Source organism: Plectrocnemia conspersa, unplaced genomic scaffold, assembly GCF_051122295.1.
Source record: "Plectrocnemia conspersa isolate PC_06_02 unplaced genomic scaffold, ASM5112229v1 ptg000001l, whole genome shotgun sequence".
NCBI classification, from domain to species: domain Eukaryota; kingdom Metazoa; phylum Arthropoda; class Insecta; order Trichoptera; family Polycentropodidae; genus Plectrocnemia; species Plectrocnemia conspersa.
In genome coordinates this window covers 26,014,663-26,040,954 of record NW_028277165.1, presented here as the reverse complement: position 1 = coordinate 26,040,954, position 26,292 = coordinate 26,014,663, and the positions used below count along the sequence as shown (strand labels likewise).

Here is a 26,292-nt window from a genome sequence, read left to right as displayed (position 1 = left end):
TATTCATTCCATAGATTTCAGCAAAACAGACTTTAGTTTTTGAAGGTAAATACTACAGAACCAGTTGTTAAAGAGCAAAGGTCGAAAAAGGTAGATTCTACCTGTTCCGTGACTTACCAACAGCAAACACAACGGGTAAGTACTACCTAACCATTCGGTTGAGTATTAAGAAATATTCCTAAAAACGGCAAGTAACAATAACTGAGATTTTTGATTTTTTTAATTTTTCTACTATATTTTGAGTAATACAAAAACAAAAAAAACTGTCAGTGAAACTTATTTTTTCCAATAAAATCACAAGAAAAAATAAGAACTTTAAGCTGAATTGAAATTTAATTTATATCAAAGAAGGTTAATCGGATATTTTAAAAAACAAGCACCTATAATTTTTACCCCATTCCAAAATACATGCAAAAAACGAGATCTGACCGTACGCATTATATAATAATGAATCGTTATTGTTATATCGACTAAAGACTGTTTTAATTGAACGAAACGCCTATTAAAAATACCAAATATAGATTTGTAGCAAGAATACAGGTTTTTATGATCACTTACAAGCTAATAAATTCTTAAAATATAATTTTATGATTGCGTATTAACCAAACGCGTGCGCGCATATCGTAGACGCGGCACAATAAAATCACAATACAAAAAATTACATGATTTCGCATTTTCTTTGGTGTCGCTTTTGAGGCTCTGGTCTGAGAACGGCTCGCACTGCTTCGTCGAAAACCTACGATTGAATCGCACATTAAAAAAGAGCAAATATAATTACAGCGCGAATAGAACGCGACGTACTTGTTTCAGTCCGCGTTGTGTTAAAGCCGAACATTCCATATATTTTATTGCTCTTATTTTGTTAGCTAATTTCTGCCCTTGTTCTCTTTTGAGCGGCGAAAGCCCTTGTTCGGATAAAAGACTAAGAGTTTCTCTATCGTCCCTTAAGTCAATTTTCGTACCTTAAAAGCGTAAACGAGATTATAATAATTGATAAATGGGAAGTTTCATAAGAGGCGTATTGTATTATTATATACTCACCGACTAATATCATAGGCGCATCAGGACAATGATGTTTTATTTCTGGATACCATTTTGAAGTAACGTTTTCAAAAGAGGAAGGACTACAATCAAAATTATTATAATAAATTAATATTTGATATACATTTTAATATAAAATATATTGAAAAATATATACCTAGTTACACTGAAACAAATAAGAAACACATCAGTCTGCGGATAACTCAACGGCCTCAACCGATCGTAATCTTCCTGACCGGCCGTGTCCCACAATCCCAACGATACTGAAACTCCGTCTACGACCATCGGAGCCGAGTAGTTGTCGAATCTGAAACGTAATAATATAATATCTTAAAATGAATGATCTCAAATCATCAAAAAAGTAATTTGATTTTTTTATGATTTTACGACCAGCACCTGGGATTGAATACCATATAGACAAGTGTATTTAGTACTGGTCGCTTTTATACCGGCCACTGATGTGCTTGCACACATGTAATGAAGCAATTTAGCACATGTGCAAAAATTGTCTTAACACTCAACTAACCAGTGGATCATTTATTCATCGCGTGATGTGTTGCGTAAACTTTGCGCAGCACAGAATTATAACAAAAAAATATGATAGCTTTTGAATTAAAAAACAAAATGTTTTAACTTGTATTGGTACATACATAAATTAAAATTATTTTATCAGTGGTTTTCAATCTGTGGGACGCATAAAATCAAAATTAAAAGTAAAAAAACTGCTGATTCTGAGGATTACTTGACGAAATGCATCGATTTTGTTTGGTACTTGTTAATTATTACAGCGCCATGCTCAAATTTAATAGTTACAAAACGTCCATTTGTTGTTCAAAAGTAACATATGTTAAAATTATTTTATTATTGGTTTTCAGTCCGTGAGACGCATCGTATCAAAATTAAGATTAAAAAATATTAACAAGAAAACTGAATATTTTGAAACTGAATATGAATAAAATAAATAAAAAAAATGCTGGTTTTGAGGATTAGTTGACGATATTCATTGATTTTGTTTGGTATTCATTTATGTGTGCTATTTAACAGGGAATTATTTTAAGAGATATGTGCATTTAAATAATTACTTTGTTCCATAAAACAATTTGTTTGTGCATTAACATAAGATTAATCTTCAGAAAAGGTTTCGTTGCAGGTGTTCACTATTCTAACCAATGTTCGCTCGCAACTAATCTGTCAAACAGTAATTAATAATTCTTTTTTCAGAATAAATTTGATAACAGTAAAGAACCGAAAAATTAACTTTTTATTTAAATATACATTTTTTTATTTTAGAACCCATGGCGCAACGCAGTATTTTTCATGGAAACTATTAATTCTAATCATGAAAACCACAATTTTTTTCTTTTCTTTTATTTATTTATGTTGGGTAAATATTTTTTTGTGCACCCAATTGCCTCAGTGTATATGTGCAAGTGCAGCGGTGGCCGATATAAAATTAACTTGTACTGCGTTTTGTGTACCTGGGAGATAGAAATTAGTGATTTGATTTACCTACATTTTCCTAATCTCATAGATAAATAAAATTGTGGACTGTAATAATAGTTTGTAATTAAAAGGTGTTTACCCTGTTGTAAAGCATTGTCATGTTGCAATGAAAGATTTACAATAAATAAATAAATGACAACAGACTTGTGACATCCTGACGTTAAGCGATTAACTGAAGCCCAATTCAGTAATGTTGTAGAATCATTAATATAAAAATTAGGGTATAATCAGTGGACAAACGAGTATTTACCGCACCTCTTTCCTGACATTAGACCGTTGTTTTTGTTTTTACTCACACAGTAGGCACATATTCACCGGGAAAGCTGTCCGTCGTGTAAGATATCAACATGCAGGTCTTTCCTACGGTGCCGTCGCCTACCACGACACATTTGATCGGCCTGCCCGACGACATCTGAAAAAGCAAATCGATACGAATCGTTAATTATAGCGGCGAACTTCTGCTTCCGCCCAATTCTATATATGGACTGTGAGACTTAAATAGGGACATAGGAAAACACAATGACTGTCTGTGTCTATAAATAAATTGTTCCAAATTGGGCGTTATTTCAGTCGCCGAGTAACTTGAAAATGAAAACGAACGCAGTGCGTTCGCTCGACGTGACGATCGCTACGATCGGTTAATTGAGCGCTTTAATTTATCAACTAAAACGTTAGGCGGCGGACGCTAAAGGGGCGTCGGAAAAAAATATCTCAGTTCAGTTATTAGGCGTTCGAGTAGCGCGAAGTATGAATTTCAGTCACCTTTGTGCAGATAAATATGTAAAACGCCAAGAAAGAAAGAGGCGGAGGCCGGCGCGTATTAGCGGCCGCCGGCTGCCGTCACGCCCGTCGTCCTTGTTCTTGGTCCGAACCGACCCGGCGTTGACCATGTACAAAACCTTTTTTTATATAAAATAAATAAATAAACAACTACGTTTGGAGTCGATTGAAACGCTAAATTACATTGTGATATTTATTGTTAGCAATTTTATCAATGTCCTAGGAGAGCGATTATTGAAAAAACGCTAAAATCCAAATGACACAATAATATTTTTTTACTGTGTACGACCTACGAAATTTGTGCATGCAAAATAAAATAATAACTTTAACAACTTTTTGTCAAAGCGCTCTGCACAAAAAAATATTTACCATAATAGCCAAGTCACAATGCAATTAATACCTGAACAAAAACAAATCAATATTATCCGACAAATGGTTGTAAAGTTGCATAGTTGAATTTATTCGTGAATTGCCCAGTCATCCTGTTCTTGCATGCGGTACTTTAAAATTAAGTAAATTAGGTGGCACATTAAAAACTCTAACATGTGGATATTCCCCACAAGAATATTTAAGAAACGCTTTCCCAAGACTTGAGGAAATAATATCCCAGCATACCTTATATGATTTTTTGGGAAATAAAAATGAACAATATTTATATTCCATAATGTTAAGTATTTAATAAATCTTTTTAAACATCTTCTATTATAAGTGATGAGTATTATAAGTTGCATTTTTTGGCAACCTGGCCAGAGAAGTTTGCTCTAGGGCAGGTGTCCCAGAACTTTTTGAAAACTAGGCCGGATCAAAACTTTGAAATGCTTGGCGGGACGGCAAAAAAACTCATGGTGCCTAAAAATTTGTTCAAATTTGCGCCTTACCGTTTACACAGTGCCTGAAAATCATAACTTCGACAATGCTTTAAGGCTGATTGACGCACTGCCAGTTGTAATTCGACTGGCAGGTCACTGGCACACGGCGACTGGCATTCCAGTCCACTGGCGCCTTACCGTTTACAGAGTGCCAGCACCTTACGCTAGTACGTGTCGGAAGTCGATCCCTATTTAATAGTTCATATTGTAAAATCTTAGAATAAGTGTAACTTTGTAGCTGTTTAAAATGGTATTATCTTTGTGTCAATTACATTTCAGACTATCGTAGTATAGTGATTGATTTGCATTTACTTTAAGATATGTAAAAGATGGAATTCCTGAAGATCATTTATATCCTTTATGGAAAATGTCTGATATAAATCAAGGATATGGAAAAAATGTGTTACGGTACCTACCTTATTCGAATCGGATCAGTTTTCATTTTCCTACATTTTAAAAACTGTATTTTTTATCTTTATAATGATGTTTATTTCATGTTAAATGTACAAATATATGTTTCCGACTGAATTCCAATTTTTAATAAAAATTGTACTTTTTTCTGTATAATTATAATTTAAGATAATTTTTTTTGTTGTTGTGTTATTTTTTGTTAAATGTGTTTGTTTTTAATAATACGTATATTGTTTTTTTTTCATATTTTATAAGTTGAAAATGTGAACGGTAAATATAATACATTTACATATTTATTTATGTATCTATTCTGGAGAAAGGTGAGATGCTTAAAAAGAATTAATAAACATTTAAAAAAATAGCCGCGATTAATATTTGTAATTTGAGTTATTAAAAATATTGTCCAGTCTCGGATGACAGATCGATCGATCGGTTCATGGCCGCGGATCGCGGGCTGCGGGGCGGTGCTCTTGTGTTTTTTTTCAATCGGCCGGCCTCCGTCGGGCTTTGGGGGCGTTAGGGGCGGTCGGTCGGGCGGTCGGGCGCCTCGGCTGACGATGAACCAGGAGGCGGCGGCCGCGGCCGCGGCGGACGACGCCGAAGAGGAGGCGCGCCCCGTCGCCCACAAGGAGAAGAAGCTGTCCGCGGCGTCGCTGGCCGAGGGGGCGCGCCCCAAGCAGGTGACAGTGAAGCATCCCGAGTCCAACAAGCCGAAGCCCACCGCCAAGAAGAGCAAGCCGGTGCAGGCCGACCTCGACGTGGTGAAGGAGCTGAGTCGGTGCAAAGTGAACTCTAGTCAGCGCCTAGATTTAAGCAAATCGTCCATCACCACGCTGCCGGCCAACATCCGCGAGCTGCGCAACGTGTCCGAGCTGTACCTGTACGGCAACAAGATCGCCTCGCTGCCGTCCGAGATCGGGTGCCTCGTCGAGCTGCAGACGCTCGCGCTCAGCGAGAACTCGCTCACGAGCCTGCCCGACTCCCTGGCCAACCTCACCTCCCTGAAGGTGCTAGACCTGCGCCACAACAAGCTCAACGACGTGCCCGAGGTCGTCTACAAGCTGTCCTCGTTGTCCACCCTCTTCCTGCGTTTCAACCGGGTGCGGGTGGTCGGCGACGGCGTGGCCAACCTGACCAACCTCACCATGCTCAGCCTCCGCGAGAACAAAATCCGCGAGCTGTCGTCCGGCATCGGCAAACTGGTGAACCTGGTCACGTTCGACGTCTCGCACAACCATCTGGAGCACCTGCCCGAGGAGATCGGCAACTGCGTGAACCTGTCCACGCTCGACCTGCAGCACAACGAACTGCTGGACGTCCCCGAGTCCATCGGGAACCTGCAGCAGCTCAACCGGCTGGGTCTCCGATACAACCGGCTCGCGGGCCTCCCCTCGTCGCTCAGCAAGTGCAAGCTGATGGACGAGTTCAACGTGGAGGGCAACGCCATATGCCAGCTCCCGGACGGCCTGCTCTCCAGTCTCAAGCAGCTGTCTAGCATCACCCTGTCGAGGAACTCGTTCGTCAGCTATCCCATCGGCGGGCCGGGCCAGTTCGTCAACGCCCTCTCCATAAACATGGAGCACAACCAGATAGACAAGATCCCCTACGGCATATTCTCCAGAGCCAAGAAGCTGACCAAGCTCAACATGAAAGAGAACATGCTCACCTCGCTCCCGCTGGACATCGGCACTTGGGATCAGATGGTCGAGTTGAACCTCGGAACCAACCAACTGACCAAGTTGCCCGACGACGTGCAGTGCCTCTACAACTTGGAAGTGCTCATCCTGTCCAACAATCTTCTGAAACGCATTCCGGCCAGCATAGGCAACCTGCGCAAGCTGCGAGTCCTGGACTTGGAGGAGAACAAGCTGGAGACGCTGCCCAACGAGATCGGATTCCTCCACGAGCTGCAACGGCTCATCATCCAGTCCAATCAACTGGCCACGCTGCCTCGCACCATAGGCCACCTGACCAACTTGATCTATCTGGGCGTGGGCGAGAACAACCTCCAGTATCTCCCCGAAGAGATCGGCACGCTCGAGAACTTGGAGTCGCTCTACCTGAACGACAACCCCAACCTCTGCAATCTGCCTTTCGAACTAGCGCTGTGCGTCGGCTTGCAGATTATGAGTATAGAAAATTGTCCTCTGACGGCGATACCGCCGGAGGTCGTATCGTCCGGCCCGTCCCTCGTTATCCAGTATCTCAAGTCGCAGGGTCCCTACCGTGCGATGTGACAATATAGTGCATTTATCGAATTCGTGTGACATATCCGAATAATTTTCGAGCAGATGAGATATATATTATTATAAACGAAAATATTATATATATATATATATATATTTAAACGCGTACCCCGCTTTCTCCTCTGTCGTTTACGGGTACTCTGACGTATGTATATCTGTTCCTACGTTGGTTATTTGTAGCTTTTAATCCATTGTGTCAAATGTCTATTAGTTCCATGTGATTATTATACTTTAAAAATGAAATATTGCGAGATGTCTTCTTTCACATTATAGAATTAAATGTGTACATGTGACAAAATAAATCTGTATAACAACTGTTCCACGGTTTTATTCATTGCTTTACTAATTCTCTGATATTAAATTAAAGATTAGACTTGAAGCTCCATTTTATTACGTTCAAAACCAACAACTTTTTTTAATTGAGCTAACCTTTAACCCCTTTGAGAACTTTTATATTTACATATGTAACTAAAGAAATAAAAAATATAGCTCAAATAATGTTTTTTTAATGTCATTTAATGTACAATAAATGATTTTTAATACTTCGCTATTTATTAATTTGGGTACATATGTATAATATATGGATTAAATAAATATAATTGAAGTTCCATATCAATTCATTAATTCAATTAAAATGACATGAATTGTGTAGAATAATTAATTTTTTTCTGTTTTATAATTCATTTTTTACTGTAGCAGCATATCTCCTTTGAATTTTCCAGTTAAAATTGTTGCTTCAACACCATTTTTTTACATTTTCTTAACTGCCAATCTGGTATCATAGTTAAGATCATGGAGTGGATCAACTTTTCTAAGAAGAATGATAAGGACACCAATCTTCAAAATGATGATGTGAATTCAGTTGGATTATATACTGCTTCATATTGATTCATAACAGTATCTACCGATTTATAAGTATATGTTTCGCCTGGTAACACATGTTGAATGATAATGTTAATAACATTTACATCCACGTTTTTTGTAGATAATATTGCACGTTTACTTAACCATCGATGACGTTGTAATGTGTGATATCTTGAAATACGCATTGAATCAATTCTTCTTTTTAGTGTGTGATACTATAAAAATCGCTTGGTAATTGAATGCAGCCTGCTGATTCATCAATTGTAATTTTGACATTTCCAATATCCAATATTTGTTTTGCAAAAGCATCGTTTTGTAATTATTGAACACGCATGTTTGTCGTCAATATAACAATTTTTTTTAATCCTCTAATTTCTACTCGATTTGCTTCATTTCGTGTTGTTGTGACGATTCAGTAGCACGTGATTATGGATTATGTAATCTATTTCGTTGTGCTTTTTCTGTTTTTGTTTAATTTTTTCTCTCATTTTCTTGGATCTACTTGTGCGATAACCAATATTTTGTCGTTTTGCTGGCATTTTTATGCAACAACAGCAATAAAACAGCCTAAGATCAAATATTACGATTAGTATTTAACAATTAAATATCAAAAAATCATTATTTCATGAAATATACATTTCAAATCAGAGCTCAGCTGTACCTGACTGGCTAAATGGTTCTGTGTTTTATTCAATTTATTACACTGTGCACGTGTTTGACCTATGTGACGACGAAAGTGTATTATACCAGGAATTTGAGATACATTTTTATCGCCCGCCCTCTGAGGGGGCGTTGTGGTGGCGGAAGCCAGGAAACGGTGTGGCGATGCTTCAGCAACAATCGACCGGTACGTAATTCTGACGATTGATTAAAGACCCTTTATATTCTTAATTGCTCCATATTTATAGTAAATATTTTATTCGATACACGTGTATTAATGTCAATTAATTATAAATTTATAAATAAACAAATTTAAATAATAATTAGAAGAGCAGCGATATCTAAAACGTAATTTACGAGTCTGACCTAATTAAATAATAAAGAAAAATATGGTGATCGTAGGATTTACATATGTATATACAGTTAACAGCTGCCTAAGTTTACCTGTTCGTAGATCCGTCTCCATTAACCTATATTTATAATAATGCATTTTTATTCCAGAATAAATTCAACTCGTCTCTCCGAAGGTAAAATTTAAATTGGACATCCGTCAATTTAAATTTAACCTCTGGACTCCACAGGTCACCCATATAACAGATGCACTGATAATGAAATAGTAAATAGTGATAATGATACAATAAAATATTTTTTAATAGCAAATAATATAAGACAATATTGCTAACATAATCTATATTATATTAAATAGCTTCCCAACATCTAATATTTTGACGGTAAAACAGGTATAATACAAACTTATAATATATTTACATACACTAAAATTGTATACATGTTATTAGTTGAACAATATCTACGCCCACTTTTGATTCTTCTAATTTTATTTTTAGAAAAATTCTGTTGAAGCACATCTGTCGATAGATTGAGAAATATTTATTTATATATACAGTATTGCTGAATCGATTATCTTTTACTCATGCTTGATTACATAATATTATTTTGGGAAAATTTCTCTCTTCCTTAACAACCGAAACCTAAATGGTAAATAACGCTTCTTAATTAAATTGATGAATTTTGGAAGAGTTCTTCAAGAAATTTCTTATAATCACCACTTAAAAACTGTCACCAGTTTACTCTAGTTAGTCTCTTCTTTAATTATCGAGAAAACAATTCCTTTGTTTTCATTCAATCAACATTATTATATCAGTTATTTGTCTTCTATTTCATCATAAAATACTAATAAACGATTCAAAACGATCTTTAATTGAATAATTTACGGTCGTACCAAAATGTGGAAAAATTAGTTTTGATTTTACCTTGTGCATCCACGAACGTCATTAGAGGGGGGGGGGCAGAAATCCAATTAATTACGTATAAATATTATTTATTTTAAAATAATTACTGCTTAGTAAAAATTATTTTAATTATTCATTAATTACTTTTATAATCGTTTTTAAAATATGCAGAATATACGTAACAATGCTGTGCGAATTACTGATCAGTAAGGGCGTCAAAAGAAAAATGCTTAATTTGTTATTTTGCATACTTTCTTCGAACTTCACAAAAATTTGCGACGCACGCCTGTTTTTGAAATAAGCGTTAAACGATAACAAAGGGTGTGCCTTTCCAACATTTTCTTTCGTTCAACGAACGAATTCTGTGAATTTCGGCTATAGTATATACCGCCGATAAACATTCTATTTACGAATATTTTTCGAAAGTGTAAAAACATTTTTTTGTTGAAAATAAGCGTCTCATTGCATCGCATTTCGAAACAAATAAAGGCGCGTCAAGACCATAGATTTTGGTGCGACATTAGTCACTTGAGTATATTGAGAGACATAACAATTACCAGTGTTGCTCAAGTATACAAATTTTATTCGAGATAGTACAATTGAATATTTTACAAATATTCAATCAGTTCTAATATTTACATTATTGAAAATCGAGCAAATAGTTCGAACAATCGACAATTTAATTATTCGACTGAGAACCCTACCTCAAATATATCCAAAAAAAAATATTTCAGTGAAATCATATCGAAACACATTTTCACCGGTAGACATGTTTTTACAGTGAAAATATATGTGCTAGTAAAATCATATGATTTTAAGTTTTTCATGCTTTTATTTACATATGATTATTTATTTACTCGGTAACGAGCGTTCCTATTGTGACGGCGACGGTACGATTTTATTACTTTTGACGTGAATTTTTGACTTCTGAGAAGGGATAATTGTTTTTTGGCCAGAAAAATGAGTGAAAAAAAATGAGAAATACTATGACTCTTAATGAAATGGAAATTAAAAAAAAACAACACGAGACGACAAGGATATGATTAAAAAAATAATTAAATTTTCTCACAATAATTTAATAAAAAAATATATAAATAATATTCTTGGGGTCTTTTAGGCGCTCTTTGCAGCGGCGCCTGTGTGCATCGCGCACTTCTCGCACGTAACGAGCCGGTCTGTATATATCCTTCTTTGTTGTACTTCAGGGTGATTCACAATGGCATTCACCTCCTTTTCAGGGTTCTTCAACCATTTTGGTAAGAAAACGTTTTCCTAGATTAATTCATAGTAATAATATCATGAACTGATAATGGAATAGCTTATGTGTTTTTACTATCGTGTCTTATTCATACATTTCGGAATAAATTGAAATTGGCGGCTGTCCAGAGGTCACCCATATAAAAGTTGCAGGGGTTATAAACTGTTACATTATAATACAATACTTATTTTTTAATAATATATTTATTAATATATACTGATACTAAATTAAAAATTAAAATATGACATACTAGTATCGCATCTGTTAACAAGCATATTTTTATCCACGTTTTTTATTACTGCTCAATTCGTTATATTTTTACCATTTTCAAACATATATTATTGCACAAAAATAAGAAGATATTTTCTTCAAATAAAAAACTGTTCAAAATATTAACTCCAATGCTGGCATGAGCATATAATATTTATGTTTAAGCTGATCGGCGATATAATTTTTAAGTAGAAAGCAGTTTGTGAAAATAAAAATAAAAACTTAGTATCAACAGTTAAAAAAAAGTTTGTGCACCCTGCTTTATATTTATTTACTTACATATTATTTTTAAATAAACACGTAATATTTTTTTATTTTCTTCTATTATTAAATAATTTTCTATAAAATAATAAACTGTTTAATATCCCTGAATGATAAGATGTAATTGCCCACAATGAAGCACCAGTGATTTAAAATCCAGTTTACTGCGACCATCCGAGGTGCATTGTCATTATTTGATTCAACGTATAAACAACAAAGATGTAAGTAAAGAAATATTTATAAAAAAATTCATTCCCATTTTTAAAGACAATCTAATAATTTTGATGTTTTACGTAAACTTTTTGACCTTATAAATAATTATTACGCAGTATCGCAATATATATATATATATATATATATATATATATATACATATATAATACATTTCAATATTAATATTATTTCAGGAAAATGTTTACACAGATATTATTGATATTGACAATTTTTTGTATATCTCCAATGTTAACGTTGCAAATAATATCTGCGCCTCACGAAAAAGTCACAAGACATGAGAAAATAATTCCTAAGAAATTCAAACTACAACCACCAGATCACAAATCTTACGTTGCAATGTCTCGATATGTAATGCATGAAGCAGGTATTTCAAAATATTATTTCAAAAGATTCAATCAACATATACATATTATAAGTGAATCAATTCTGATTTTAGACTGGGTATCCTTTGCTACAATATCGACGATCTCTACCATTAAGAGTTTTCCTTTTACAACAGTCGTTTCAATGAGTGACGGAACCGTGAAAAATTCTACCGGAGTACCTTACTTCTATTTAACACCATTAGATTTCTCTACGAAAGACATTCAAGTAAATTTATAAATAATTTAACATGCGATTACAATGTCATAGTTTATCATTTTAAGAGACCTTCAAATTTATATCAGCTAAAATAATTCAATGCTATATAATTTAGAAAGACCCTAGATGCACAATTTCAGCTTCGTTAGAGCAAACAAGTTTCTGCAGAGACATGAACTACGACCCGAATGATCCGAGATGCGCTCGTGTGATGTTATCAGGAGTCATCGTAAAGGTGAAAATATAAATACATTTATATATACATTACATGATTACTGATAATATACATATTTCTAGATGGATAACACTACCGACGAATATAAGTTTGCAAAAGATGCGTTGTTTTCTCGACATCCTTCGTTCCTACCTTTACCCATAAGTGATTAAATATATGTTATATTGATACAGATTTATATTTTTTATTAATCGATTGTATTTTTATCTAGATCATGGATTTTACGTAGCTAAAATGAACATACAACAAGTTGTGATGCTCGATTGGTTCGGAGGCCCCATTTTTATAAAGCTTGATGATTACTATTCGTTCAAATATAATAATACACAGGATTATACAAAAATATTTGATAAATATTAAATTATAATGATAAATTGTAAATACATATTTGATGCTAATATAATTTAATAAATAAGTATGCATGAATTAAGAGCAAATTATTTTACTTTTAACTTAACCCAATTTTCTTATCTACTTTGTGTAAAGTGCAAATATGATTATCAAACTATATACTAAATATAAATACATTTATGATGTACTCACGCTTAATCAATAATTAAAAACTAAATATTTAAACGGATTTGTACATTAAAATATGGTTACCATATAATTTTTACGTAGAAAATGTTGAGAAATAATTACTCATGAAACGTACTAAATATTTGAATCATAAATAGCTATTTTAATCTGGCAGGTGCTGGTAAAAATATATTATATCAACTTAAAATGAATTCTGATATAATATCACTAAAATGAAATATTTTATAAAATATTTTCGGGATAGATTCGAGACTGTTTTTCCAGATTTTTCTTTGAATGATAATCCGAGAATTTCTGGTTTAGAATTTGGTTTAGAATCAGGTTAAAAGTTGACCATTCAGTGTTTTTTTTAATATTTCGATTTCCTTAAAATTTATGGTATTTCTCATTAAATGACATGCATTTTTCTGTCCAAATTCAAGGGGGACACATGCCCCCATCGCTCCACCTGCCCTTTCCAATGACGTCCCTGGGTAGCTTCCATTAATTATATCACTTGCTTAGTGGAGGGGGGGGGGGAAGGAGCAGCGTAATTTTGCCAGTCTGTGAAAAAAGGACTGGCACTTGTGATATAGAGTAGGGGAGGTTAATAATTTACGAAAAATCTGTTACATCATTTATAGAAGCCGCGTAAGTTTATTTGCTATTAAGCATTTATAAAGTCGAAATAAAATATTCAAATAACAATCGAAATGTTTTGCGAGTTTGTAAAACCCTATAAGACGGCTTTTCAATGAAGGTCAAGGTCGCACTCAATTAGAGAGAAACCCCGACTTTTCTCGAGGGGAGAAGTTAAACAATGGTTGTATCGATTTTTATATTTAGCTTCAGTCCAGTATTGTCAAAAAAGTACATATTAAATTCAAACACGCATTTAGCTAAAATTATATTTTTTTACCTATTTTATAAAAGGTTTTTGGTTATTTTTCCATATTATTATCTTTCTTTTCATTATTTCACAAATTGATTAACGTTATAAATTCATTTACAATTGTAAAATAAGCATTTTATAAATAAAATTGTATCAGAAGTATATGTAATTATTTATAATTTTGAACAATATTAATTATCGTGAAAATCAATTTAGGTTTAAATTAGATTGGTTCAAAAAATGATTATCAATTTTTAATTATTTCAGTAGTTAGTTTATAAAACAAGGGTATATGAAATTAAAATTAATATTTAATATTTATAATAATGGGTTAAATATATTTTTATTGTTAATTATTGATTTTTTACGCGGGCTCGCATTTATTTTTCACGTGCGTTTATAAATCTGCTCTCCAACGTGTCACGGCGGTGTGTTCGCAAATCCGCTTACCCAACTTGACAACTACCCAAACGTCACATATGTGATTCGGACCCTATTCTATTTGTGAACTAAAATCAATCGATACAAACAAAGATGAATGTAAGTAGTGTACTGTATACTATACAACGATCAATTATTCGCTTACTCATTGAGTGAGTTGCCATATTGTGTATTTACAAATTATTTTCGAAGGAAGCGGACATTCCGATCGATATCCAGACTGGCAAACTCCAGGATTGGCTGGTGAGTCGTCGCCACGTAAAAAAAGACTGGCAAAAGAGCATAATCACGATAAGGGAGAAGATTAACAATGCCATCCAAGATATGCCCGTCCACGATGGAATCGCCAAGCTGCTGTCGGGCAGTCACATCAATTACTTTCACTGTTTGAAAATAGTCGACATACTCAAAGAGACCGAGGCTGACTCGAAGAACCTTTTCGGACGATACGGATCGCAGCGCATGAAAGACTGGCAAGAGATTGCTAAATTATACGAAAAGGATAACATATATTTAGCTGAAACTGCCAATCTCTATGTTCGTAACGTCAACTACGAAGTGCCCAGTATTAAGAAACAGATTACTAAGTTTGAGCAGCTACAAAATGTAAGTTATGATTTATTTATACCACACAAAAATAATACATCTTTAGTGGGAGCATTTCAAAATTTTTATCGTAATAAGACATATTTTAACCGGTATTTATTTTTTTATTGTACATCTTCCGTTATAGCATGACGGTGTAAACATCAACTATTTTATTAATAATTAAATTAATAATTTAATAATATTAATAATTTATCAGTGAGATTAGAATAATCTAGGAAAAACAAATCTGTGATGATCAATCGTAAATATAATTATATATAATTATCATTAATTCAGATCTCTCAGACATGGTACAAATTGAAAAACTAGTGTTTCCATATGGGATTCGAACCCAGGTCTTTTAGATATTAGTCACCAACTTCTACCACTTGTATATGGAGCCGATGCCTTGAAAATGTTTTCTTTTGATATATAAAACCGTTGTCACCAGGTCACCGTTGTATGTAAAAAAATAAAATTTATTATTTCTATCCGTCTTGGTGCCGAGTGATGATTTTAGCTTACATTTAAAATTTTATTATAATGGGATATCATCTTCTGCCTCTGGACTGACTTTAGAGAATATATATTTAAAAAAAATTGTTACAGTAAGGTTAAAAAAGTTCAAAAATGTGTGTCTATAAAATAAATTGAAAGTGTATAAGTGAAGTATTTTATAGTAGAGCGTTCCAACTGCGACGGCGACGGCATGATTTTATTGCTTTTGACGTGGATTTTTTAATTCTGAGAAGGAATAATTGTTTTTTGCGCTCTCCTATTGGTCAAAATTCGGTTTAGATGTGCTTCATTCGACACTCACTTATTGTAAGTTGCAATATTGTTATAAAATGTCTTAATATGAACAATAGATAAGCGAGCGTTTCCACTGCGACTGTACGATTTTATTGCCTTTGACGAAAATTCTAAACAGGCACGTCCTTTGCTGGGTAGGGGTGAGGGGTCATGTAGGGGCATTTTCCAAATTCGATCATTCATAAAAATCTCAGTAGTAAAGTTCTAAACGAGCAATTCGGTTTTCGCCAAATGCAATATAAAAAGCACAAGATGCTCGATATTGAAAAGGCATTTGACGCAGTATTTCTCAATATTAAACAAAAGCTATTTTATTTGCATCTTATAAGCCTTCAACTCTCTTCAACAATAACTGTATATAATTTGTGGGGGGGGGGCAGGTGTGGACATTTGCTTTCCCTCTTTGCATTTAGCCAAAAACATGCATGTCATTTAATGAAATCAAAATATTAAAAAAACGATTACTAACTAGCTAATTTTATTCCCCCCCCCCCCCATGGAAAAAGCTGAAATGACGTCCCTATTCTCTTATGCATTATATTCGAGCTATAACTTTTACATAAAAATATGGATTTAATAATCTCAATAATTTTGAGTAGTAACAGTCTTCCTCCAAACTGACGATATTTACATATATGTATTTATAATAGTTTATTGTGTTTTTAAGGAATGTGATAAAAAAGCAACTGACTATGCCAAGAAAGATTCAACGGCAAAGGGAGAGTTTAACGCCGTTTGCAAGCAAATGGGAATAAACGGCGACAAAATTAAAATTGAACTAGTTGAAAAATTGAAGGAGCTACCAAGTTTATATGAAAAAGTAGGATCTACCAAAGCAGTTGATATAATTCTCGGAATTGTAAATAACCTTTATATTGTTGTAGATCGGTAATAAGATTTCAATGTTGACGCCCGCCATTGAGCTCTACACGTCATTCTCCAAATGCATCATTGGCTCTCAACAATCGCAATGCTGCTTACCTTTGATTAAATTTATGTCTGAACACGGAAACACGACAGTATATCAATGGAGCTATGGAGAACCGCCTGTTAGCATAGAACCTGATCAAATTACAATTAACTTCGATATTGAAGACGATAAACCTCAAACGACCACTGACATTGCTGAAACTATCGACTTTGGTGATTTTGCAAGTGCTGCAAACGATGACCAGATTGACTTTGGAGATGCTGATACTCAAGGCGGAGAAATTGACTGGGGAAATATGAGCGCTGATATTCAGGTTTTAAATAATCTTATATCTCAATCTTAACCCTTTGGCTACCGAAATCCGATATATCGGCTTTGGCTACACTAGCGAGAACTGCCGGATCCGACGGCTCCGAAATCGAAGTATCCAATACATTTTCAACCGTCTGTAGGGTAATTGCTTCAGGGGTATATAACATTTTTTCAAATATATGTTATAAATATATTATAATCATTACTTTTTTTTAAATTTCATTATTATTTTTATTTATATATATATATATATATATATATATATATATATATATATATATATATATATATATTTATATATATGTATATGTGTATGTATGTATGTATATATATATATATATATATATATATATATATATATATATATATATATATATTTATATATATGTATATGTGTATGTATGTATGTATGTATATATATATATATATATATATATTTATGTATATATATATATATATATATATATATATATATATATATATATATATATATATATATATATATATATATATATATATATATATTTATGTATATATATATATATATATATATATATATATATATTTATGTATATATATATTTATGTGTATATGTATATATATATATATATATATTTATATATAATATATATATATATATATATATATATATATATATATATATATATATATATATATATATATATATATATATATGTATATATATATAGATGTATATGTATATATATATATATATATATATATATATATATATATATATATATATATATATATATATATATGTATATAAATATATATATATATATATATATATATATATATATATATATATATATATATATATATATATATATATATATATATATATATATATATATATATATATGTGTATATAAATATATATATATATAAATTTAACCGTCTGTAGGGTATTTTTACTTGAACCATTATTTAAAAATATCATATTTTATTAATTTACGAAAAGTTTTATTTACATTTTAAAAATAAATAACATATTATATACCATTGTTATCGATTCCTGTCGGAGCGCCGCCGCTCACATCTCGTAATTTTTAATACGTCATGCGATAATGACTCTTATTACAGCGTAAATACGAACTAAAATAACACACAATCGCATATTCATCATTAATTAGGTCAAGTTCACTGCAGACAGCGTCGCACGTGCGACCGTATGTTTACAAACTAAAATACACATTTTGACTTTTTATTTATTTAATAAAAAGTCCCGGCAGTTCTGGAACATTTTTCCAAAAATGCCCGGCATCCAAAGGGTTAATACTTAATTAATTTATAAATTACATTATTTAGGAAGATCTTTCTCAAAGTATCGATCTTGATGTTTCGCTGGAAGAATCCGGAATTGTAGTAGAAGAAGCTGGAATAACTGGAGGAATAGCCAAAGGCAAAGAAGCCTTTACCTTATTAGATAATCCGAAAACTAGAGATGCTTTTCTCGATCAAATAATGGAGGTATTTGACTAATCTTTAATATTTTTAGATATATGTATATATACATATATTTTATATTATTGATCTTAACATTATTTTTTAGTTGGAGGCTTTCTTAAAGATGAGACTCTATGAAATATCTACTGATGAGTCATTCAATACGTTTTGCTCCATGCAAGACTTACCGATTGAATCTACAGACTCGATTGCTTCAATGTTAGACATTGTCCAGTTGATTTTGAATGGAATGACCGAAAAGAAGATAAGTCATTTACACAACATTAAACATTCACCCAGGTAATCTATTTTGGTTTTATATACAATAAAATGAATATTAAAAAATATTTTCTTTAGATATGTCGATACGTTGGTAGCTCAATTAAAGCAAAAGGTTGCCATTTCCAAAAAAATGAATGAACAAATTGAAGTAGTTAAGAAAAAGAAAAAGGAAGCTCAGAAAGATGCTAAAGCATTAGTTCCAATGCTCAATCTCATTATCAATAAGACAAAGGAGCTACAAATTCAGGTGCTTATAATTATTTGATAATATATTCCAATTTAAGTGAGTCTCTTAATATTATTTATTTTATTTATAGATTGAAGAAGACATTTCGAAGAAATATAATGGCAGACCTGTTAATTTAATAGGTGGTGTAAAAAGTTTATAATAATATTAATATACTGAAAAAATAAACATTTTTATCTTTGTTAATATGTATTTTATTTATAATTTATAAATATATTATAATACTATCACACTCGATAACAACTAAACTAAGGAGGTAGATCTAAATATATATTTAACAATCAGTCAATATAAAATTAAATTTTGCAATAAACGGAAAGGCGCCGAAGTGCACAAAGCTCTTCTTCTTGGACACGAACTATAGGACAAACATTTGGCTAATTGCCTGTCACATTCACAGAGTCTTCTGGCGCAGCTCTTAACTCCTCTGTATCCTAAATGTTCAATAGCGCACAATGGAACTCCTCTCCAACATTTCCATAAGTATGGGGTAAAATAAACGGAGAACGTCGGACAGTTAACAGTAGTGTAGCAATAATCATGCAGCATGCAACATCTGAAAGAAATAATAAAAATCAGCAACAAATCTACATTGTATTATATAATTTTATATACATTAATATTACCTATCGATTCCGTCAGTTGGTCTTCCGGAACCTAAAAATCCACAATAACATCCGTATCCTTTGTACGATAGTGGATTACAACCGGTAGCACAGGAAACCATGTTATACAATTGTTTCACTCCACGTTTACCCCTTTCGTTGACACTATATTCTGATAATATAGAATTCATGTTCTGCAATCTGAATTGTTTATAAATTTCTAACCATATCAATGATTGACGTATAAAACGGTTTTATATCAACCTTTCTCTTTCTATTTCTTCTGACGGTCCGAAAGGATCCATTGTATAGCCGACATACAGCAAACTTTCTTGCTCATGAAAGTCTTCTAATGATTTAACGCTTTTTCTTAGCTGTCCAGATTTTAAATGCTTCTTTTTATTTTTCATTGTGTGAACGTTCGTAATGTTGTAATCATATTGCTCTTTATTAATAGTGTAAGAGTCCATAATTGGAAATGACTCAAGATATTGCTGATATTGTTGACCTTAAAAAAATTCAATTTAATACAATTATTATATTTCTTTAAGATACTATAAAAATATGAAATAATAATAACATAATAATAAATTGTTCTTAGTGTTTATTTGATCGCAAAAAATCATAATCCCAATAGAAATAGTAAGAGAGGCTTTAAAACTTGTTTGATTTAGCAACCTCAACATTATTGTAGCGTTGTTGATACGATGATGCTATAAAAATTAATTATGTTACAATACAATTAGCTGGATAAAACATAGCTGATCTCTCAAATATCACATAAATAACTCTTATTTGATGTATTACTTGTGTATTCATAGTTTGTAGTATTGTTTGTAAATCCCTGATTCACTTGAACTTCAAAGAACAGTTCGACATCCTTTTTTTGTTATTTACTTTTAAAAGCAGCGCACAGCACATTGTCTACAAAGCATATCAATTATAAATAGGTATTGCTCATATATTATTATAAGTTCAGTGTATCAACAAACTCTTTTTATAAATTCGTTTAATATGCAAAGAAGGTAAAAAAATAATATATATATATATATATATATATATATATATATATATATACAGTAGACCCCCCAATAACACGGTGTGAGCGAGCCAAAGGCAGGATATCTCACCACACGCACCTGATTCGTATGTACATATTGCAAAACATTGTATGAGTATTTTCTAAGCCCCTAACTACACGTACCCAAATAGCACATCCCTAATTGTGAGCTCTACTGTATGTATGTATACAATATACAATACCAAAAAAAAACCATTAGGAAAATATATACATATATACTTTTTTACAATACATTGTTTCATTTACTTATTTCTCTCGTATTCATTCACTCAATTTATTGTTAATTAGCAAACGCATGTTTTCACATTTCATTTACTAGATTTTAACGACGATTAAACCGGAATTACCGGAACAACCGGATCCTGCATTACTCTTAAAGCGTTAGATAGTGTATTACGCAAAAAATAATGAAAGATTAGTATAATAAAATTTCGCATTATAATAATTAAGATTTGCTTGATCTATGTTCAAAAACGATTTCACGGAGTGATGGATATGATAATTCTCTACTAAAGATTGTAGATTGTGGCGATGAAAGATAATTCTGCGGCCACAAACAGGAAACGTTGTGAAATCAAATAGCGCAACGTTTACACATTTGCATTGTTCCTGGTGTAAAAATGTAAATAGAAAACTGTTGAACGAATAATTTAATTTTGGTAAATTCACATTTTTCTCGTGCGATTTATAAAACATATTAAATGATATTCGGAGTATTATATCTCAATTAATATTAATATATTATATAACATTGTTTATTGAACAAGGTGCGTATTTTGTATTAAATTGCCAATTTCATTTAGATCTTATAACAAAATAATATTGAAAATTCTATATATATATATATATATATATTTTACCATATACCTAATTTATTAAATATAACTTAAACTACAACTTTAAATTTAATAGATTGTGATTTACAAAATATAGCATTAAAAATATTTGAAATTAGACACCAAAAAACTGCATAACATGTTTTTCAAATGAAGCTGAGTGATTTTATCATTGCCAAATCTACTGATTTTGAGCTGTTTTTACGTAAAATATAGTTTAACCAAATATTTATTAGACTATAACAAATAGTCTGTTTCCGCCCTAAATCATCAAATTGGATTGGACCCAATCATCAAGAAGTATATAAGCCCGAACATGTCGTACTGTCAGTACACTACACAGTTAGAAGTTGACACTTAACCACCTCGTTTTCAACTTGGAATAAATGAGAGTTCGACCGAACTTGGTCGATATACGCCGTATATCGACCAAGTCGACCGTTAGAAGACCAAGTAAGCACTTTCACAGACATGGAGACTGCATTATGCAGACGAAAATAAACTCATATATACTACAAATTGAAAATATATTATAGACAATTTTTTTCTTAAATTTATAATTAAAAACTTTGTTTAATATATAATAAATCTTGTTATATAGTGAGTGTTATTTAAGATTTCTTCTTCTCTTAAATACTTGCTGAGCTCTGATGTATTGGATATTAATGAATCAGAATTATTCATTTTCATTTGCATTCTAATAAAATATGCGCTGATATTTTTATGCATATTATCGCAGAAAGTATAAAATATTCTGGGCGAACTAAATTAAAAAAAGATTTATTGAAATATTTTGATAATTATTGAGAGCTTAGAGCTATGGCTTATTGACACAAAGAAGAACATGACACTCGGGAAAAGTAACAACATGATTCGATATATTTACATAGTACATACCTATATTTATTTTTTATCCGGAAATTGTTTTACATTGCGGATATTTAAAAGAAAAAAATATTATTCAACATTTACTTCCTCATTTATTATATGCAATAATGAGCCACCTTCTCAGAGAAGTCATTTTAGCTTTTTTCAGAGGGGGGGGGGCAAAAATTAGTTAGTAGTCGTTTTTTTAATATTTCGATTTCAATAAGATTCATGGTACATCATAAATGACATAGAGGACCAGCTGACGAAATTCAAGAGAAAGAAAAATTCCCACACCTGCCCCGCCTCCCTAAATTCATTCCATCGTTCATATTAAGACTTTTTATAATATAATCACGACTTACAATAAGTGACAATTGAATGTAGCATATCCAAACCGAATTTTGACCAATAGGAGAGCACAAAAAACAATTAAAACAGTTCCCACTGTGAGATTTTATTGCTTTTGGCGTGGATTTTTGACTTTTGAGAAGGGATAATTGTTTTTGCGCTCTCCTATTGACCAAAATTCGATTTGAATACAGTTTGGTCAATACTTTTATATCAAAAATCCGTAGTAATATCGGTAAGGATAGCTATCATATTTTTAAAACATGGTGTAATAACGAAGTGCAGATAAACTATGGAGCAATGTGCCAGGTGCGACGTGTGTCTTCTTCTGCTTATTTTTCTCTGAGCGTTGAGTTGGCTTAGTTTGTATTTTGGACCTCACCTAATAAGAATTCTAAGACTAAGGTTATAGAACTTTTATTATGTCAAATTGGGCTTAGTTAATTCGCGTAGGTTATATTTGGGTTTGAACAGCAAATGGACGTTTCGCAACTGTCAAATAGACATTTTAGCACAACATATAATTTTACTAGCGCCTATCAGTTGCCAATGCCAGCAAATGTTGGCTAGTCAGTGGTTGTTTTTAAATATTCAAATTTCATTAGGATTCATAGTATATGTTTAATTAAATGACATGCATTTTTCTGGCAAATTCAAGGGGAGCAAATGCCCCCTCCCCCAATGACGTCCCTGAACCTTCCTCTATATTTTCAACATCTTCAACTAGTGATAAACCATTAATGTTGTCATGAGCTTTCCTAAATTCCCTTTACGGAATTTTAAAAACATTTGCCTAAAAACAAATTTGCTTTATTTAATTATTTTAGAAAATGACAAATTTACAGATTTTTTAATCATCGCCGTTACACAATTTTTTTAATTAAATAGCCTGTTTCCACCCCGAATCATTAACATTCGCAATAACTAGACATTAGAAAATAGGGAGCACAAAGGACCCCTACCTAACTCTGATAGGACATGTAAGAGTATAATATTTTATCAGAAATATTAATGAAACTTGTTGCTTCTAGCCTTTCGCTGCCGACTTGGAATGAAACATATAAGTGATCAGCCAATTTCGCACCAGGTGGAGCTACGCAGAGAATCGACCGAGACGACACTTCACAAGTCTAATTAAATTTTGTGCCACCAAGCATAATATTTTTGAGTATATCACCTTCTTGTTATTGATTATTGGTAATATTTCGTAAAGAAAATTAATTATAAATTGTCATTTTTATCAAAAAAATACTTAAGGATTTGATAGTCGCGCAATGGGAATATTTGTGTTAATATAATAATCTCAATTCATTATTTTAAACTTAATATCTGTTACTCGATAGTAGTCTACACTGATGTTACAATGCAAACATCCATGTACTGATATTCTACTTAAATATACATGTGTTTTATTTTAATATTAATTTCTGGCTTAAAACGTCTAATACAGCCATAAGAGCAAAATATGTATAAAATAACTATTTTTCGAGCCTGCTCATGTGTAGTATTATATATGCATGTATATAAAATGTGGAAAAAAATTGTTTGTACAAAGGTCATCATGAGGCATTCGGGAAACCTCGCAAGTCGTGATGGTAAAATTAATAATAAATAAATAAATAATGTTAAATCTAGAATATAAGCTCAAGATTGCGAGTGTAAAGTCCAATATTATGAGTGCAAAAGATTAAATATTTAGTTTGTAATAAAATATAAATGAAATAGATGTTCAAATACATCTTTGAGTAGTATTTTCACAGCTTCTCAGACTTATTAGCAACTCTTACTATTGCATACTAACTTAAATGTCTTTAGGTCTTCTTTTTATATTATTTTAGTTAATATTTAATATTTAAATACTAACTAAAATAATAATTAACAGTTAATAATTGTTTATATTTATTTAATATATAAATGAGAAAAAAATATTAGAACATACATTATTAAACTATTTTTTAATATAAAACTGTATATTTTCTCACTAGAATTAGAAGTAAAAAAATAATTTTAAGTTATCAATTGACTAAAATGACATATTTTTAATGAATTTTGCATAAGATGTTGTTAGTATAAGATGTTGTTATTATTTTTATAAACTTAGATTCATGGAATGGTGTTTCTATAAGATCTTAAACATGTTTCACAACAACAATCACATAAATTTGTTTCGCTCGGATTTTTTTTTATAATCTCACTATAATAATCTCACTTAAACTTTTACATGTTTCTTCAACCACAAAAAAACACAAATTAAAACCACTCACTCGCAGCACAATCGACGCACAGATGCTCTATCGCGCACAGCAAATGAACCAAAACGACCAACCGCTGCATTTTCATCCTTTTTTCAGCTCGACCGACTTTAATTTATCTCCAACACAAAAACATGACTAGTAATCAACATTGTATCCACTGTTCTCAATCACCATGCGAACCGAACCCTCCTGCAGTCCATTCGGTTCTGAATCGTTTCGCATGTTCGAACAATGCTTCGAACCCTGGTCAGGTTCTACTATCCAATGATGTGTCGTCACAAGAACAATTACTACTGGTACCGTTGTGGTATCGTCCGGCTGTTATGTAGCGAAAAAAGTGAGAGTCATCTATGCCATCGAGAGGAGAACACCTCCCCAATGGTTGCCAAACGCAGTCATTGTTTAAAAAAATGCCTCTTACTCAACGAAATTCGCACATTGGGTCAATTACTCGGCTAACACCACAGGCATATGTTGAACTTTTTGTTGTGAAACCTTATGCATTGAGGTTCTCTGTTCACATTTGACATTTTTGTCAACCTTTTAAAAGTTTCGTAACAGCTTCTGACATATCACAATTTATGTATTTCAAGTCCATGTTGAGATCGAGGATCATATGTTGTTTTTTATGAGTATATTTATGTAAAGCTTATTCGAAGGAATTTATTTAAAAAATATGATCTTTAATAAAAAATCTCTCGCTAGTAAGATTATAAATGAGCAATTAGATATTTACCAAATACATTTAATTGACCACATTCCTGTCAATTTCAATATGAAAAACACAGGATTATTAATGCTTGATATTGAAAAAGCATTTGACACAAAGAATACGCGATATTAAATATAAGTTATTATATTTACATATTATGAGCAACCGCTGCCTTCAAATTTTAAAATAACTGCATATAATAGAAAGCAAACGTCACATATTTGTCAGAGACGTAATTAAGGGGGACAGGTGAAGGCATTTGCCCCCTCTTGAATTTAGCCAGAAAAATGCATGTCATTTAATGAAATACTATGAATCTTAATGAAATGTAAATAATAAAAAACCGACAACTGACTGGCCAACATTTACCCCTCCCCCCTATAAAAAGCTGAAATGACGTCCCTGGTTCTAAACCAGACTTTAAAGAAAATCTAGATTAAAATCTGTTCCGAAAATATTATTTAAAATATTTTATTTCAATGAAATCATTTAATTTATCTGACATGCGCTAGAAAAATTATATAATTTCAACTTATACATTTGTACGACGTTCAACTGTTACAGTGAATGTGTATTTTTCGCAGTGGGAACGTTCGGTAACGAGCGTTCCCACTGCAAAATTATTG

At 32.2% G+C, this 26,292-nt stretch overlaps 5 protein-coding genes across 7 annotated transcripts; 3 read left to right on the top strand and 2 right to left on the bottom strand.

Moving 5' to 3' along the window:
• Nucleotides 1-207: 207 nt before the first annotated feature.
• Nucleotides 208-3,455, bottom strand: Mtl (Rac family small GTPase Mtl). The gene is made up of 6 exons (XM_088202866.1): nt 3,307-3,455; nt 2,841-2,956; nt 1,199-1,348; nt 1,042-1,124; nt 802-962; nt 208-736 (listed from the first exon to the last, which is right to left on the bottom strand). Exons 2-6 carry the CDS (start codon nt 2,954-2,956, stop codon nt 659-661), a joined length of 588 nt encoding a protein of 195 aa, XP_088058992.1. The 5' UTR covers nt 3,307-3,455; the 3' UTR covers nt 208-658.
• A 1,560-nt stretch (nt 3,456-5,015) lies between these two features.
• Sur-8 (leucine-rich repeat protein shoc-2) lies at nt 5,016-7,169 on the top strand. Its single transcript, XM_088202855.1, has one exon. The coding sequence runs from the start codon at nt 5,018-5,020 to the stop codon at nt 6,839-6,841; it is 1,824 nt and encodes a 607-aa protein (XP_088058981.1). The 5' UTR covers nt 5,016-5,017; the 3' UTR covers nt 6,842-7,169.
• A 4,356-nt stretch (nt 7,170-11,525) lies between these two features.
• On the top strand, nt 11,526-12,901 carry CREG (Cellular Repressor of E1A-stimulated Genes). Its single transcript, XM_088185644.1, has 6 exons — nt 11,526-11,634; nt 11,821-12,011; nt 12,084-12,238; nt 12,345-12,464; nt 12,527-12,608; nt 12,676-12,901. Coding segments are annotated over exons 1-6 (699 nt in total). The 5' UTR covers nt 11,526-11,632; the 3' UTR covers nt 12,825-12,901.
• Nucleotides 12,902-14,305: 1,404 nt separating this feature from the next.
• LOC148239440 (CDK5RAP3 protein homolog) lies at nt 14,306-19,145 on the top strand. Its single transcript, XM_088205959.1, has 8 exons — nt 14,306-14,415; nt 14,509-14,922; nt 16,385-16,537; nt 16,602-16,961; nt 18,293-18,454; nt 18,537-18,730; nt 18,788-18,959; nt 19,030-19,145. Exons 1-8 carry the CDS (start codon nt 14,410-14,412, stop codon nt 19,099-19,101), a joined length of 1,533 nt encoding a protein of 510 aa, XP_088062085.1. The 5' UTR covers nt 14,306-14,409; the 3' UTR covers nt 19,102-19,145.
• On the bottom strand, nt 19,130-25,598 carry LOC148239439 (uncharacterized). 3 transcript variants are annotated; one of them, XM_088205968.1, is made up of 6 exons: nt 24,964-25,598; nt 20,372-20,488; nt 20,145-20,277; nt 19,829-20,072; nt 19,586-19,765; nt 19,130-19,515 (listed from the first exon to the last, which is right to left on the bottom strand). In XM_088205968.1, exons 2-6 carry the CDS (start codon nt 20,381-20,383, stop codon nt 19,245-19,247), a joined length of 840 nt encoding a protein of 279 aa, XP_088062094.1. In that variant the 5' UTR covers nt 20,384-20,488; nt 24,964-25,598; the 3' UTR covers nt 19,130-19,244. The 3 variants fall into 3 exon arrangements, with proteins under 3 accessions (XP_088062094.1, XP_088062093.1, XP_088062102.1); XM_088205967.1 differs by lacking the exon at nt 24,964-25,598 and having other exon boundaries at nt 20,372-20,613; XM_088205976.1 differs by lacking the exons at nt 20,145-20,277; nt 20,372-20,488.
• Between the last annotated feature and the right edge of the window lie 694 nt (nt 25,599-26,292).